The sequence below is a fragment of the Salarias fasciatus genome, chromosome 7 (assembly GCF_902148845.1).
Source record: "Salarias fasciatus chromosome 7, fSalaFa1.1, whole genome shotgun sequence".
Lineage (NCBI taxonomy): Eukaryota > Metazoa > Chordata > Actinopteri > Blenniiformes > Blenniidae > Salarias > Salarias fasciatus.
In genome coordinates, this window is record NC_043751.1 from 3,570,901 (window position 1) to 3,585,987 (window position 15,087).

The 15,087-nt window shown below is 46.7% G+C and overlaps 1 protein-coding gene and 1 non-coding gene across 3 annotated transcripts in view; one reads left to right on the forward strand and one right to left on the reverse strand.

Moving 5' to 3' along the window:
* cftr (CF transmembrane conductance regulator) overlaps positions 1 to 14,221 on the forward strand; it is a 38,256-nt gene extending 24,035 nt beyond the window's left edge. The window contains exons 22-28 of one of the 2 annotated variants that reach the window (XR_003931768.1): positions 106 to 333; positions 491 to 646; positions 1,353 to 1,442; positions 1,633 to 1,805; positions 2,045 to 2,150; positions 2,348 to 2,614; positions 14,180 to 14,221. Coding sequence is in view for 1 of the 2 variants with exons in the window: in XM_030095631.1 (XP_029951491.1) it covers positions 106 to 333; positions 491 to 646; positions 1,353 to 1,442; positions 1,633 to 1,805; positions 2,045 to 2,150; positions 2,348 to 2,563 (969 nt within the window). In the remaining variant the exon portion in view is untranslated. Of the gene's footprint in view, positions 1 to 105; positions 334 to 490; positions 647 to 1,352; positions 1,443 to 1,632; positions 1,806 to 2,044; positions 2,151 to 2,347; positions 3,147 to 14,179 lie in introns of those variants that run through there. The other variant, XM_030095631.1, reaches the window with a different exon arrangement.
* Positions 3,917 to 3,989, reverse strand: trnai-gau (transfer RNA isoleucine (anticodon GAU)). The gene has a single exon. It is a non-coding gene; the product is annotated as a tRNA-Ile (tRNA).
* Positions 14,222 to 15,087: the final 866 nt, after the last annotated feature.

The following is a 15,087-nucleotide window of genomic DNA, read 5'->3' on the forward strand; positions in this document are numbered from 1 at the left end:
CAAAAGGTGCTGAAATGTAAATAAAGAATCCAGGACTTAATCAGTTTGTATGTCCGACTCCTGTAATGAAAGACGTCCTCTCATCCCTTCCTCCTCCTCCTCCAGATGCGTTCGGTGGATCGAGTCTTCAAGTTCATCGACCTGCCACCCGAGGAGCCGCTGCCCAAGAAGTCTGGGGGTAAAGGCGCCGACCTGGTCATCGACAACCCGCACGCCCACGACTGCTGGCCCAACCGGGGCCAGATGGACGTGCGGGGCCTGACAGTGAAATACACCGAAGCCGGCCGGGCCGTGCTCAGCAACATCTCCTTCAGCGTGGATGGAGGCCAGAGCGTGAGTTTGACACGCAGGCAGGGACTGACGAGGCAGGGTCAGGTTCAGAGGTTAAAACTGCAGGCCGTAGAGTTGCAGGATGTAGAATTTGCTCTGATAGCTTGCTGAGCACACAGAGAGGTCAGAGGTCAGTGTCTGTGCCGTGCTGCCATTGCAGGTGGGCCTTCTGGGCCGGACCGGCTCGGGGAAGAGCACCCTGCTGTCCGCTCTGCTGCGGCTCGCCTCCACCGACGGGGAAATCTCCATCGATGGCGTTTCCTGGAGCTCCGTCTCACTGCACACCTGGAGGAAGGCGTTCGGGGTGGTGCCACAGGTACGTCCTCAGCGAGAACATTAGGACCAGTGATGGGTGAGGGGAGCAGAACAAAGTGGATCAGTGAAAAAAGCTGAAAGACACGTCTCAGATTTTGTTTTCTGTTTTTATTTTCTCCCGATGTTTAAATAGAATTTCACGGAGTTTCGTCTCACCTGTTCAGGGTGTTTCTGTTTGGAAACCTTCAGAGATGACACTAAGCCAAGGTTATTTTCTGTGGTGAACCTGGATAAACTGTCCCTGCAGGGAGTTGATTCCTTGACTCATGACCCCACCGTGTGGATCAAAGTGGAATTACAGCTCAGTGGAGCAGAGCTCCATCCAGTTCTACACCTTCTGATAGAGCAGCGAGGCTCTGTGAGGAGTGCTGTGTGTGTGTGTGTGTGTGTGTGTGTGTGTGTGTGTGTGTGTGTGTGTGTGTGTGTGTGTGTGTGTGTGTGTGTGTGAGATGGACTGCTCACCTGCCTCCAAACAGTGAGCCGAATCTGATCCAGTGACCTTTGACCCTGAGCTGGATGAAGAGGTTTAGAAGATAAAATGAAGATTGCATGCTGTTCCTTAAGAGCTGCAGGTGTTTCTTTTAAATGATAGACATGAGTGTAGCGTTTCCACTGCGCAAAGTTCAAAGAGACGAGCAGCTGGAGACCCTCCGGGTTCAAAGGTCAAAGGATCGCTCAGCATCTTTCTTCTTTTCTCTGTTGAACAGCGAATTTTCATTCTGACTGGAACTTTCCGTATGAACCTGGACCCGTATGGACGCTACAGCGACGAGGAGCTGTGGAGGGTCACCGACGAGGTCAGACTGCTGCGCACAGGGGGGGTCAGAGGTCAGGGGTCAGAGGTCCTCTTTTCCACCACTGAGGAGCAACACAACACGAAATCTGTCCATGATGACCTGCTGCAAAGACAACAGCATATTGTTCATTAATCTGACACGTGTCAGCCCCAACGGGAGTGACCGTGTTCGATTCCGCGGTGTCTTGCAGGTGGGTCTGAAGTCGGTGATCGAGCAGTTCCCGGACAAGCTGGACTTCCAGCTGGAGGACGGCGGCAGCGTCCTGAGCAACGGACACAAGCAGCTGCTGTGTCTGGCTCGCTCCATCCTCAGCAAGGCGCGGATCCTGCTGCTGGACGAGCCCTCGGCCTACCTCGACCCCATGTCAGTGTGTGTGTGGCTGTGGCCGCGTGGGTTTGTGCACGTACACATCTGTTTGTGTGTGGTGACAATCTGGAGTGTTTACATTCATTCGAAACTGATGTGTGTTTCCACCATGTGGAGCCGAGCGACGCTAAATGAGGCCTGTCATGAATGAAAGAACCAGCTGTAATGATGTGTGTGTCTGTGTGTGTGTGTGTGTGTGTGTGTGTGCGTGTGTGCGTGTGCATGTGTGTGAGCAGAACTCTGCAGGTCCTGAGGAAAACACTGAAGCAGTCGTTCTCCGGCTGCACCGTCATTCTGTCAGAGCACCGGGTGGAGCCGCTGCTGGAGTGCCAGTCCTTCCTGGTAACACAAGAAACACAAATATTTAAAAAAATGCATAAAAATATGGACATTTTATAGAATATATTTAGGAATGCAAAATCAAAAATAATCAACTTTAATACGGAGATGTGTCATTAAGTTGATGGTCAGTGCTTTAATTGTGAAATGTGAGTGAAAAGCAGGCTGAGACTCAGACGCTGAGGCATCCTCTCCTCCAGATGATCGAGGACAGCTCCATGAAATGCTACGACAGCATCCAGAAGCTGATGAATGAGACCAGCCACCTCAAGCAGGCCATGAGCCCGGCCGACAGGCTCCGCCTCTTCCCCTCGCTGCACCGCCTCAACTCCGCCAAGAGGGCGCCGCCGCCCAGCGCCAAGATCGCCGCCCTGCAGGAGGAGGCCGAGGACGACGTGCACGACACCCGGCTGTGACACACACACACACACACACACACACACACACACACAAACACACACACACACACAGTCCTATCCTCCATGTGTATGCACTTTAGAGCCCTGGTACTCCGCAGCTCTCCGAGCAGGCCCACTGATTTCACACTGAATAAAAACATTAAACAAACCGTTGTCAGATCTTCCTGAAAATAATGTGTCGATGTTCAAATTAGATTCTCAGCTTTGATTTCTCAGCCTTCTTTTTTAAATGTGGCGCATCGTCGGGGAAGCCAGCTGTCGCTCGGTAACGTTTAGCTTCTCGATGTTTCGTCTTCTGGGAAACATTTAGGCTCTTCTAATGTTAGAAACCGCTCTGTCCAATAGTTTTGTATAGCACTGATGCAGAATATATATGAAGGTACTGCAGAGACATGTCTTCACTGTGATAACAGATGCTGTGGTGTTTTTGTTTTGTTTCCTCTTTTTTTACAGTGTAAATTAAGAACAAAGCTTGTAGGAAATGGATGAAATCCTCCCTAGCAAAAAAAAAAAAAAATCTGTAAAAGTATTTGTTAAATCATTTTTGTTTCCAGAAAAAGTAAAGATTTTGAGGATTTAACTGTGGTCAGGTCTCCATTTGTTCCAGATTGTCACGTCTTCATGTAATCCCACCATCTGTTCAGAGGAATGTTTGTAATCTGTAGTTTAAAGTATCTAGCAGTTGGACAAAAACATGTCAAGTCAGCCATAATTCACGCAACCTGGAATACTGTTGTCAACAGTGGTGGAAGAAGTACTCATTTTGTTTACTTAAATAAAAGTACAGATACTGGGGCAAAAAAATACTTAAGTAAAAGTCAAAGTACCCAAGGAATAATTTACTTCAATAAAAGTACAAAAGGACTTGCTTTAAAATTTACTTTGCAAGTAAAAAGTAAAAGTATTTATTTCTGATGAAAAAAATGCAAAAATGTAAAACATTGAACGTGAATTGTGAATGTAGTAAATATTCAAAATAAGAACCAGGCAAAACACTGTCTCCTCAAATTTATTCAGAACAGAGCATTGTAAACAAAAGCTTTACAAGCTCAAAAATTGTGAATTATTTACAATTCTGGCATACTATTTAGCAAGACAGACAATTCTCTTGGCAAGTATTTACAGGTGTTTGTGGTTCAACTTCAAAAGAAGTTGATTTTCAAAGTTTTTAGAACGGAGACGTGCTCTTTTAGGAAAGATGATCAATGCTTTTGTGTTTTCATTCCAGAAACACTTACACGGCAATGGCAGATACACTAAAAACTGGGAACTGTTCCATTGTTCTTTTACAGTAGGAAAGAGACAGTTTAGAGACCTGATGTACCCTGTGACTGCAAAGTTCTTATAGCCTGCAAAAACCTGGGATTTAACCAGGGACCTTTAGAACATCAGTCTAACGCTCTCCCAAATGAGCTATTTCGGCACAAATTGCTCATAAAATTCAATTTGTGGCTCAGTAGATTTGCAAGTACACTAATAAGTAATATTATGTCATATAATGTACTCCGACATACTACATATAACTCCTCCCCCTCCTCCTCTCAAATTTTCCAGTGTTGAATTAACTCTGAGAGTGTTTAAGAGTGGACTCAAATAAACACTTTTGTAGTGTTAAATGTAAGTGTTAAAATATACACTTTAAAGTGTTAATTCTAAGAATTAACACCGTATAGAGTTAAATATGAACACTGGTGAACAGAGAGGAGTGTGGATAGAACTCCACAGAGTGTCAGCATTAGAAAACTAACACTGGCCAGTGTTGATTTTTAACACCACAAAAGGTTATATATGAATCCACTCTTTAACACTTTCAGAGTTAATTTAACACTGGAAAATTTACTGTGTGTCGTGCAGGTTGACAGTTTGAGTTTAAGTGAGTTTAGGGAGTTCAGATGCTTCGCCATTGCAGCGCGCATGCAGTCAGAAAATATGGATTGCGGCACTGCTTATTTGGCAACCTCAGGAACTCACATACCGGTATGATTGGCTGTGGAACCCAGAAGTGTGACAGTCCAGCCTCACCCATCGGAGTTATTTTGTCCTGAAATTGAAACTTTTGAAAGAAAAGAAACTTGATGAAGACATTTGTTGATGGAGACAGATTACAGATTATTGAAAGGGAATGTTTCTTCGATGACATGTGAAAAATGGGAAGAGTAAATTTCTTACTTATTGTGCCTTTAAGCCATCAGTTTGACAATGGCAGCGTTCACACAGTCACTGATTGGCCTCATCATTGGGTTTATTGGAGGAAAGCAGTGGAATGCCTTTCAGACTTTCAGGCTTTGCATAGATGCATTTCTGCATACAAATTGTAATTGACAGCTCTCTTATGCTACGTTCACACCGAAAGCGTCGCGGGCGTCGTGAGCGTCGCTTTTCTATGCAAAGTCGATGGTGGACGAGCGTCGTGGAGCGGCGGGCGGCGGGGCGGCGCATCAGGACCGTCATGAGCGTCGCTTTTCCAGCGTTTCGAGCGTCGACGCCCACGACGCTCATCCCCGGCGTCAGGAGCGTCGTGAGCGTCGCTTTTTGAGAGTTGGGAAAACTGAACTTTCGACGCGCTGCCGCTGAGCGTCAACCAATCAGAGACGATCCCTCCGGTACTACGTCACTACGAGTGGTCCGAGCACCGATGCGGGCCGGCCAGTGTTGCTAACTTGATGACTTTCTCGCTAAATCTGGCGACTTTCCAAAGCCTCTTGGCGACGTTTTTTTGTCAAAAGCAACTAGCGACAAATCTAGCAACTTTCTCCGGTGCTCTGGAGACGTGACAGGACGTCTCGTTGCTGTCGTCCATGAGCAGCGGGTGCTGCGTGAGCCCCTCCCCCGTCCCAAAGCGCTCACAAGCGGTCAGTCTCAGCAGCGCTCCCCGCTGCAGTCAGAGCAGAGAGGAGCAGAGCAGCCAATAGCGACTTTTCCGACAACGACGCGGCCTGGCTTTATTTAACAAATAAAGCCGAGCCGCTCTCCTGATGCGATCCGCCATAGCTGGAAACAGAAATCAGCCTCCAGCGCGCCAATTAACTGACGTGCATCAAGAGCGTCGCGAGCGTCGCGAGCTTTGTGACCACCCGGTGTCAAGCGTCGTGTTTAAAGCGTCACAAGCGTCAGCTTCGAGGCGTCGCAAGCGTCGACGACGCCCGCGACGCTTTCGGTGTGAACGTAGCATTATGGGGCATTCACACCGGACGCGTCGCGGGCGTCGTCGACGCTCGGGACGCCTCGAAGCTGACGCTTGTGACGCTTTAAACACGACGCTTGACACCGGGTGGTCACAAAGCTCGCGACGCTCGCGACGCTCTTGATGCACGTCAGTTAATTGGCGCGCTGGAGGCTGATTTCTGTTTCCAGCTATGGCGGATCGCATCAGGAGAGCGGCTTGGCTTTATTTGTTAAATAAAGCTAGACCGCGTCGTCGTCGGAAAAGTCGCTATTGGCTGCTCTGCTCCTCTCTGCTCTGACTGCAGCGGGGAGCGCTGCTGAGACTGACCGCTTGTGAGCGCTTTGGGACGGGGGAGGGGCTCACGCAGCACCCGCTGCTCATTGACGACAGCAACGAGACGTCCTGTCACGTCTCCAGAGCACCAGAGAAGGTTGCTAGATTTGTCGCTAGTTGCTTTTGACAAAAAAACGTCGCCAAGAGGCTTTGGAAAGTCGCCAGATTTAGCGAGAAAGTCGTCAAGTTAGCAACACTGGCTGGCCCGCATCGGTGCTCGGATCACTCGTAGTGACGTAGCACCGGAGGGATCGTCTCTGATTGGTTGACGCTCAGCGGCAGCGCGTCGAAAGTTCAGTTTTCCCAACTCTCAAAAAGCGACGCTCACGACGCTCCTGACGCCGGGGACGAGCGTCGTGGGCGTCGACGCTCGAAACGCTGGAAAAGCGACGCTCATGACGCTCCTGATGCGCCGCCCCGCCGCCCGCCGCTCCACGACGCTCGTCCACCATAGACTTTGCATAGAAAAGCGCCGCTCACGACGCTTGCGACGCGTCCGGTGTGAATGCACCATAACACTTTAAAAAATGCTCCCTATCCAAAATAATGTAATTCAAAATTAATTATGCGCATTTATGTTTTTCCAAAATTATTTGGCGCCCCTAAGAAATCTCTTCTGGTCTCCAAGTGGGGTCAGGACTCCAAGGTGGCGAATAGCTGCCGTAATGGCGCTATTGCACATGCGTGAGGAGATGGACTATATCAACAGTGGTGGCTAAACATCTATGTACTTGTCATTGTTAATGTGTGTTGTTTTCTGCATGCATATGTGTGTGTGAGGTGTCATTACTAAAACAAACAGCGCAGACTTGTGGCCTGATGTGAAAACTACAGAATTTCAGAATTTAGGTTGTCACAATTTCATGTCAGCATCAGTTTGAAGGACTGCAGTCCAGTTGAATGGTATCTGCCAATGACTCCTTTTCACGCAGCAGAGACATTTCAAGAGCTTTACCTGGACAAATGCACACAGGTATTGATAAGAATCTTCATACTGCCCTGTGCTGATTATTGGATCATGGTTATTTCTTTCTGCCAACCAAAGTTGCAATTTACACTGACATATATGTTTGATGAAATACATAAGTGTTAACTTTCTCAAGAAACTACATATTGTTATTAGAAGTAGATATTAAAGGGGAAGAGAAACACACAGAATACTCCTGATCTATGGAAAAATGGGACAAAGACCTGTAATGCATACAATTTCTCATGAGAAAGAAATTACAAGACCAAACAAACAAACAAACAAACACTGGTAGTGATTCTGAGGAGGAGAGGTTATCAACAGACTGACAGTAACACAAATTGGTGCAGGTGTGGACACTGTGTGGTGATGGGCAGCGATGTGGAGTGTGTGTGTGTGTGTGTGTGTGTGTGTGTGTGTGTGTGTGTGTGTGTGTGTGTGTGTGTGTGTGTGTGTGTGTGTGTGTGTGTGTGGAGATACATGAAAACAATGACTCATCAGTGCCGTCGGTTCAACCTGCATCACCCAATATGTACACAGAAATGTAATCAGAAATAATCATGGTTCCTGTTGCTCTAAATGGTTGCATTTGAAAAAATAATAGAGAGGAGCCACAGGATAGGAAGTAAACAGATCCTGGCGCTGGAGCTTTCTCTCTTTCTTTCTCCGTTAACTTTGATGCTACAGCTGTATAATATGTCTGCATAGATATGCTTCAGCCCATCCACTCTTTTCATGATATATTTCTACTGAGGCTCTGTTAAATAAATGTCTGGAAGGAACAAGCCTGTGCAGAATGAGCAGAATAAAGTCCTGTCTAATTTACATATGAGACATTATTAAAGCCGCTCATTGATTAGAATAAACTGGCAGGTTAATTCCAAATAAAGATTTCAGGTGATTTCATGGTCATTTTAAAGCAAAATTAGCTTTTTTTTTTTTTCTTAGAATTAAAAGTCCCACAGTCATAGCAACCCCGCCCTCCCCACCCCGCAAAGCAGCTTGGGCTGCTCCAGCCCGGGGCGCTAAACCAGCTCGGACCACCACTGCTCTCAGCTCCTCCGCTTGAAGAACGAGGACCAGAGTCCACAGCCTCCATCTCCGGCTGCAGCCTCCGGGTCCTCACCTCGTCTGCTGGAGACTCTCTCACGGCCGTCACCGGGGCAACAGGCGGGGAGGGGGTGCGGCGCGGGGTTCCTCGGGTCGGCCTGACCCCGGAACGTGAGCTCGGAACCGGACCGATCCGCGCTGCGTCCCGCCCCGCCGTCACTCCGCGGGCCCGCCGGGTTCACAACCCGGCCGTCACATACACACGTTCACATACTTTTCTTTATAAATCTGTGTTTGGGTGAAAGCAGTCTCAACTCAAGTCCAAGTCAAAGTTGCAAGTCAACTCGAGAATCATCAAATTCATGAACCGAGTCTGACTCGATTCCAAGTCATGTGACCAGAGTCTGACTCCGTTTCTCTCGCAACTCTTTGATCCATTCAAATCTGCAGCCAGTTTGAACTGGATTTCATTTTAAATTTTTTGCGACGTCCAGTGCAGACATACATTCTCTTGCTGTCGATCCTTATCATCCAAACATTAGAATACTGCCCTTGTAGTTGCTGAGCGAGCTTTTGGCTTCCAGTTCTTGGTGAATTTAAGTTTTCCAGTGCGTTTGACGGAGGACAAACCCTCAGGAGAACCAACCGCTCACTGAGAAATGTAAGAACCTTTGTTTTCAAGTCAATATTTCACATTATTACTGGAAATAAATAACAAAAGTGTTTTACACCAACGTTTTCTGAATTGGCAACACTTCACAACAACTTTACTGGCTTTTACTGTTTCATTTTGCTCATATTGTTAGATTTAGCAGATGTGTGTGTGTGAGGCAGGTGTATATTGGACATTTGTGAAAGCAACATGTTCTGAACCGATGTATTTACAGCAGTCATCCAAGATAAACCAGCTTGGACTGAGTGGGCCTCATAGAGAGCCTCAGACGTGCCCCCAGCTGGGGTCCCAGGCACGGTACCGCCAAAAGTCCCACATGCGCCCGGGGTATGAGCCCTACTCTCACCCCCGACTGGAATGCCACCCACGCCCCCTGCAGGAGCTTCCCACAAGCCTCCAGCAGGAGCCCCACCCAGGCACCCAGCAGAAACCCCGCCCGCTGGGGCCCCAGGTATGGAGATAATTTAGTTTCTTTATTATTTACACTTCCTGGCAACACATAAGGCCAATGCCAGAAACTTCTTTTGAGTTCTTCTCAAATGAGCTTCAATATTTGTTAAATCCCCTTAACAAGCAAATTTTGAGGACATGATGGGAGATGTACTTCCAGGAGTCGTGTTATAATGTCTGAGAAATCATGCCAGAATGTATTAAGTTTAGTGCAAGACCATGTGCAGTGCAGGAAGGAGCCCTCTTCAATACCACATCTAAAGCACAAGCTGGATATCTCTGGATATTTGTTTATATTCATGCAGCTTCTCTGGCTTGATGTAGGTTTGATGGAGAAAGTTATAATTGGTCAGCCTGTATCTGGAATTAATTGTGGTAGTTACACTTTTTTGACATAAGTCAGACCAGAGCTCTGGACGAATTGACATATTCAAGTCCAACTCCCTTCTCTCCCTTGACTTATGGAGACCTGGTTTTGGAGTATCCTCCATCAGGACAGAGTACACTTTTGAAATAAGAAGAGGTGCGTTGCCCTCATGAAGTCGTCTCTCCAGCTCACTGAGTGTAGGCAGAGTCATCGGATGTCCAAGAGTAGTTTCAAGAAAGGATCTTAACTGTAAGTAACAGAAGAAGTTTCTGCTGGACAGATCATACCAAAAGACACAAGCGATCCATTCTCAGAACAGTCCTCCAGATAGCGGACTCCTTTCTGGTGCCAGATTTCCAAGGTCTTATTGTCCAGTGACATGGGTATGAGTCCGTTCTGTTTCAGAGGTGTTTTGGGTAACAAATTATTTTACGAACTTCGTACCATGTTTTGATGACATGTATTAATACAGGGTTGTCAGTTCTAATGGAAATAGTTTTGGGCATCCACTTATAAACAAAATCCGCAGGAACAGTTTCTTTGAGTGCATGCATTCCAATTAAAACCCACGGTGGGATATTTTCCCTACCAAAAAGAAAAGAAACAAGTTGCATTTGGGCTGCCAAATAATGCTTTTTCAGATTTGGTAATTTAAGACCCCCCAATTTAAAGTCCCAGGTAAGTTTTTCAGTTGAAACCCTTGGAGGTTTACCATTGGATATGAATTGTCTAATATGTTAATTAAGGTTCTTAAAAAAACTGAGTGGTAATGGAATCGGTAAGGACTGAAAGAGGTATTGCAGTCTAGGCAATATGTTCATTTTCATAGAATTTATCTGGCCAATCAAGGCAATGGGTAGATTTATCCATTTTTTTCAGATCCTCTGTTATTGACTAATTAGTGTCACATAATTAAGATTGTACATATTCTTTAAATTTTTATCCACCATTATTCCAAGGTATCTTATCCCCTCTGGGGACCACTTACATGGGCTCCTCTGTTGATATTCCACATAATCAAAGTCTGAGAGGGGAAGAATTTCACTTTTTTCATAATTCACTTTATATCCTGAAACAAACTCAAAATGATGTAAAATTGATTGTAATTTAGCAAGAGAATTGAACGGGTTTGTTAAATACAGAATAATATCATATAAGAATATCATAATATCATATAAAAGACAAGGAGAAAACCTGGCCTATCCACCCTCTCTTCAATTTTTTGTGCTCTTCTACAGTGAGATGAGTCTCCTGAATAAAGGCTATATCAGTTTTGATATTTTTTAAGTATGTTAGCACTCTTTTTCATTTGACAGGCCCATTTAAACAATAAACATTAAAACTGACAAATTTTACAACCTTGTTCATGAGAAAAAAAAGTGGTTTGACAGTAATATGCCTCATAGCCTCTCAGCAAAAAACCTGAAGAAAATGCCTCTCTTACAATAAAACCGAACATAAAAACTCAGAAGAAACTAAACCCTTCCCCTCCCTTTAAGTGCCGACTCCCTGAACACTCGGCACAATCCAAACTGACCAACCGGGATCTCCATTGAACGCTTCCGAAACACAACATACTTAACTAGTACTTCGCTCGGCCAGGAGCCCCAGGTACATAAACTTATAATTATTCGTCATAAAATAACACAATATAAACATTTTCACACCCACTCCAACTATGAATGTAATGGTTGAAACTGCCTTTCAAGTGCAGTACCCAAACAATCGCGTTTTTGATAATATATCCAGAACCAGACTAGAAGAAATAACACAACAACAGTAGAAATTATGAATCATGAATAAAAGATCACTTTGTGGTGGGTGGGTGTGCTCTGAAAGAACGAAGCCGATGCTGATATGAATGAATGACCTGAGGGAATGAGCTCTTCACTTATTATTAATAGTGGATATTAATGTGAACACAAGACTGAAGGGACACTGCTCAAAGTCAAGTTTGACTCCATGAGATTTGGAAGAGTGAGGAGCCAATTCTCTGATGAAGAATCTTCTAGTCTGTTCCACAGCGACTCCACACAAGATCAGAAGATCAGGAGAGGAAGATCTGGTGCGATCTGTCCTCTGTTGTCTTCTAGTGTGTGGTCTCTGAATCGGGGAAGACTGAAAAAAGCCTGTAATGTGTACTGGCCTTTACCGAATGCAAAAGCAGCCAGCAACAGTGCGGAGACAGGCGGTGGGGCGAGGTCAAAACGACCAATAGGAGCTCTTCTCTCTTCCGCCAGTGTTGGCCCCGCCCATTGGGTTCAGTCAGATTTGCAAGCAAAACTTCAGAATTCAAAACCAAAGCTTTTTTCTGTTTTGATCTAAAAAATAATAAAAAAAAAATTGGTGGGGTTGCCACTTGAATTATTTAGTTCTCAGATCTATTCTATTTGATTGAACTTTAATTTTTTAATTGCAACTTTATGTTTTTTGGTCTCAGCTCTCTTTTTCGTTTGCAAAACCGTTTTTGATTGATTGAATAATAAAGAAACAAAATTATCTCCATACCCAGGTACATTCCCGGCCAGAGCCCCGCGTGCGCCCAGGGTACGAGCTCTAGGTTCACCCCCAGCAGAAGCCCCACCCAGGCCCCCCACTGAAAAACAATATTACCCCTTTTTGACCAAACTGGTTCCAAGGCCAAATTGGGGCCAGGGCCAAAGCGGTGCTAGCCCCGGGCCTCCTGAACACGGGCTTCGCTTTTCGACCGCCTCGGGAACCACAGAGGCGGAGGTGGAGTTACGTCACAGCGTCACTGCAGAACGTCAGTACGTCACTGTGGACACAGGCTGCTCACCACAACAATGTAGGACTCCCAGAAAGTTTTTCTGGCTCTCTATTTTTCATGGTGAGCTATCAAATCATTATCAAGCTGTAAGCGACGCCCACCCTCGTCCCACCAGCGAAGGCATTTGAGAAAGAAGGTCAATATCAGACGTTTTATTGCTCTATAGTGAACGTGTTACAGTTAGCCTAGCTGCTAACAAGTACGCTAGTGTCAATCAAGTTGTGGTTAAACAAATTCAGTAAACATATGATGTCTGTGTTTCTCTTTCTAGATGATCTTCAGCACTGTGAGCTGCAGATCTCCTGCTGCCTGGTTCCTCCATCACGCTGCCGCTGGACACATTCCAGCAGCAGCAGCAGCAGTTTGTGCTAAACTTCTGTGTGGCGGACTTATTTCAATACTTCTGTGATCTGATGGAGGATTTTAATCTTTCTGGTGACTGATGTTTAGAGTGTGACCGAAGGTTCTACGTTCTAATTACAGAACATAGGGATAATGTCATTCTTCTGTCTCCACCACTGCTGTTACTATCGTTCCATTAAATACATTGAAGTGAGGAAATCACCACGGTGTGTTTGTTCATAAACGTCCTGCTGTCATGGTTAAATTTCCACATTTCTCATGAACTTCTCTCTAAAACCAAATTAATTTTGTCTAAGTAGTGCATGCAGACAGATAATATAATCACATTGCTGTGCAGGTGTAGGTGATTTTTACCTGCATGGTGTGATGGTAACACAAATATGACACAAACAATCTATTATTGCAGCTGTTTTTATTCAGGCCACACCGGAAAAACACCAAAGATAAATAGTATTTATACAAAGGGGAAGCAGTCCAGTCTGCTCATGCTGTTTTCTAGTAACACCGAACCCCTGCCCTGCCCGCTCCAGCTGCTGCAGGTCCAATGCTCCACCGGACCGCCGACAGAACTGCGCTTCGTTCTGCTGAATAAAAAGCACAGAAACAAGAACAGCTTTTAATAAATATTCTCTACATTCATTTTTTTTTTCTTTTCCCTTGTCCTGTTCGGCAGCTGGGGCGTGCAATATTGTATGATTGTAGCCTTTTACTATCCGAACAGATTTTAATGTTAGCAGCAGGACGAGACTGAGTCTCCTCCTGCTGCTGCCTTTATTTAAAGCTGGCATCCGGCATGGCTGAGGACAGGACCGGGACGGAAATGCTCAGAAAGCAGGAACAGAAAGAGAGAAAGATAAAGAGAGGGAGAACGGAAGGGGTGGGGGGGGGGGGGGGGGGGGGGGGGGGCACAACCTATGTACAAAGTCACAATACAAAACAGTGTTGTCGACGCACCACACGCAACCTAGAATAATCCCAAACCCCCAATCTAGACAACACCAAAACAGAGCCGACAACCAACACAGAAAATACAGAACCATACATATATATTTTTTTTTTTTCGAACCATATTAGTGAACAGACCAGGCCACAAAAATAATAAGAGGTGTAGGGGAGGAAGGAAATGCAAGGACACCACAAACCCTTTTTTTTTTTTTTTTTTTTTTTTTTTTTTTTTGAATATAGCTAGTCGTAACTAGTAGTAAACTCGGGGCGTGCATCAAGAGAGGTCTGCTACAGATCACCATTAGTCTAACCACCACAAGCAGACAAGGTAACCCAGTATGTGAAGAGTGATTAAAGATCAACGTGATCATGTGAATATGATGGTGACAGTGATGGTGATAGTGATCATGCATATATGACCTCTGACCCCTGAGAAGGCCAGAAGCAGGCCTCTCACACACACGCTAACAAGCACGCGCACACACACACACACACACACACACACACACACACACACACACACACACACAGTCCATCCTACCCCAAACACACTCACATTCCTGCGTCATCCAACTATCACATCCTGTGGGAGACACCCCCGGAAGGCAAGGGAACACCGAACCCCACATCCAGGACCCCCCGCCACCCACAACTGCCGCCCCCACCCCCCCACCCCACCGCCGCAGACAGATATGCACCCCCCAGAGCCAGCAGCCCCCCAAACCACAGCCGCTCCAAACCCCAGGCCTGTGGGGAAAACAACAGCCCCCCCCGCCCCACCCCCCACCAGAAGGAATCCGGAAACGGGGGCGCAGAAGACCCCATTGCCCTCCCTCCCCCCCCTCCGTCTCGTGAGTGTTGATGGAGTATATGTTGTTTGCGATTAAAATTTGAGGGGCAGTAACCACACCGTGCCGCGAGCGAGGCCAAACGAGCAGTCCCATCCACCTGAACAGCCCCACCCCCGACACAGCGCGCCAAGACCCCCTGACGTGTGTGTTTGTATGTATTTGGTCGTGTTAGATGACTAAGTGCAATTAAGACTGAGAGGCGAGCCACCGAAGCGTGCAGTGATTGGGGCCACTTAGATGGCCCCCTCCACCACACCCAACTTGATAAGCCCGCCTCCCAAAGCCCTACGTGTGTGTGCATGAGAGCCGGGGGAGAGGGGGGTCCGCCCCCGTCACCCAGGAGCCCCCCGATGAAGGATAGGGCCAGGAGCGCCGCCACCCCCCCCCCCCCCCAGGGCGGACAGCGACCATGGCCAGAGAGCCACCAACCCAAGAAGCACACACCCATCATGCATCAGGAGGAGTGAAGGTGAGGACAGACAGGGGGCAGCAGAAGGACCCAGACCCAGGGCCCACCGCCCCCAGGCCCACCGGGGCCACCCCCCACAGGACACCGCACTCTCTCATA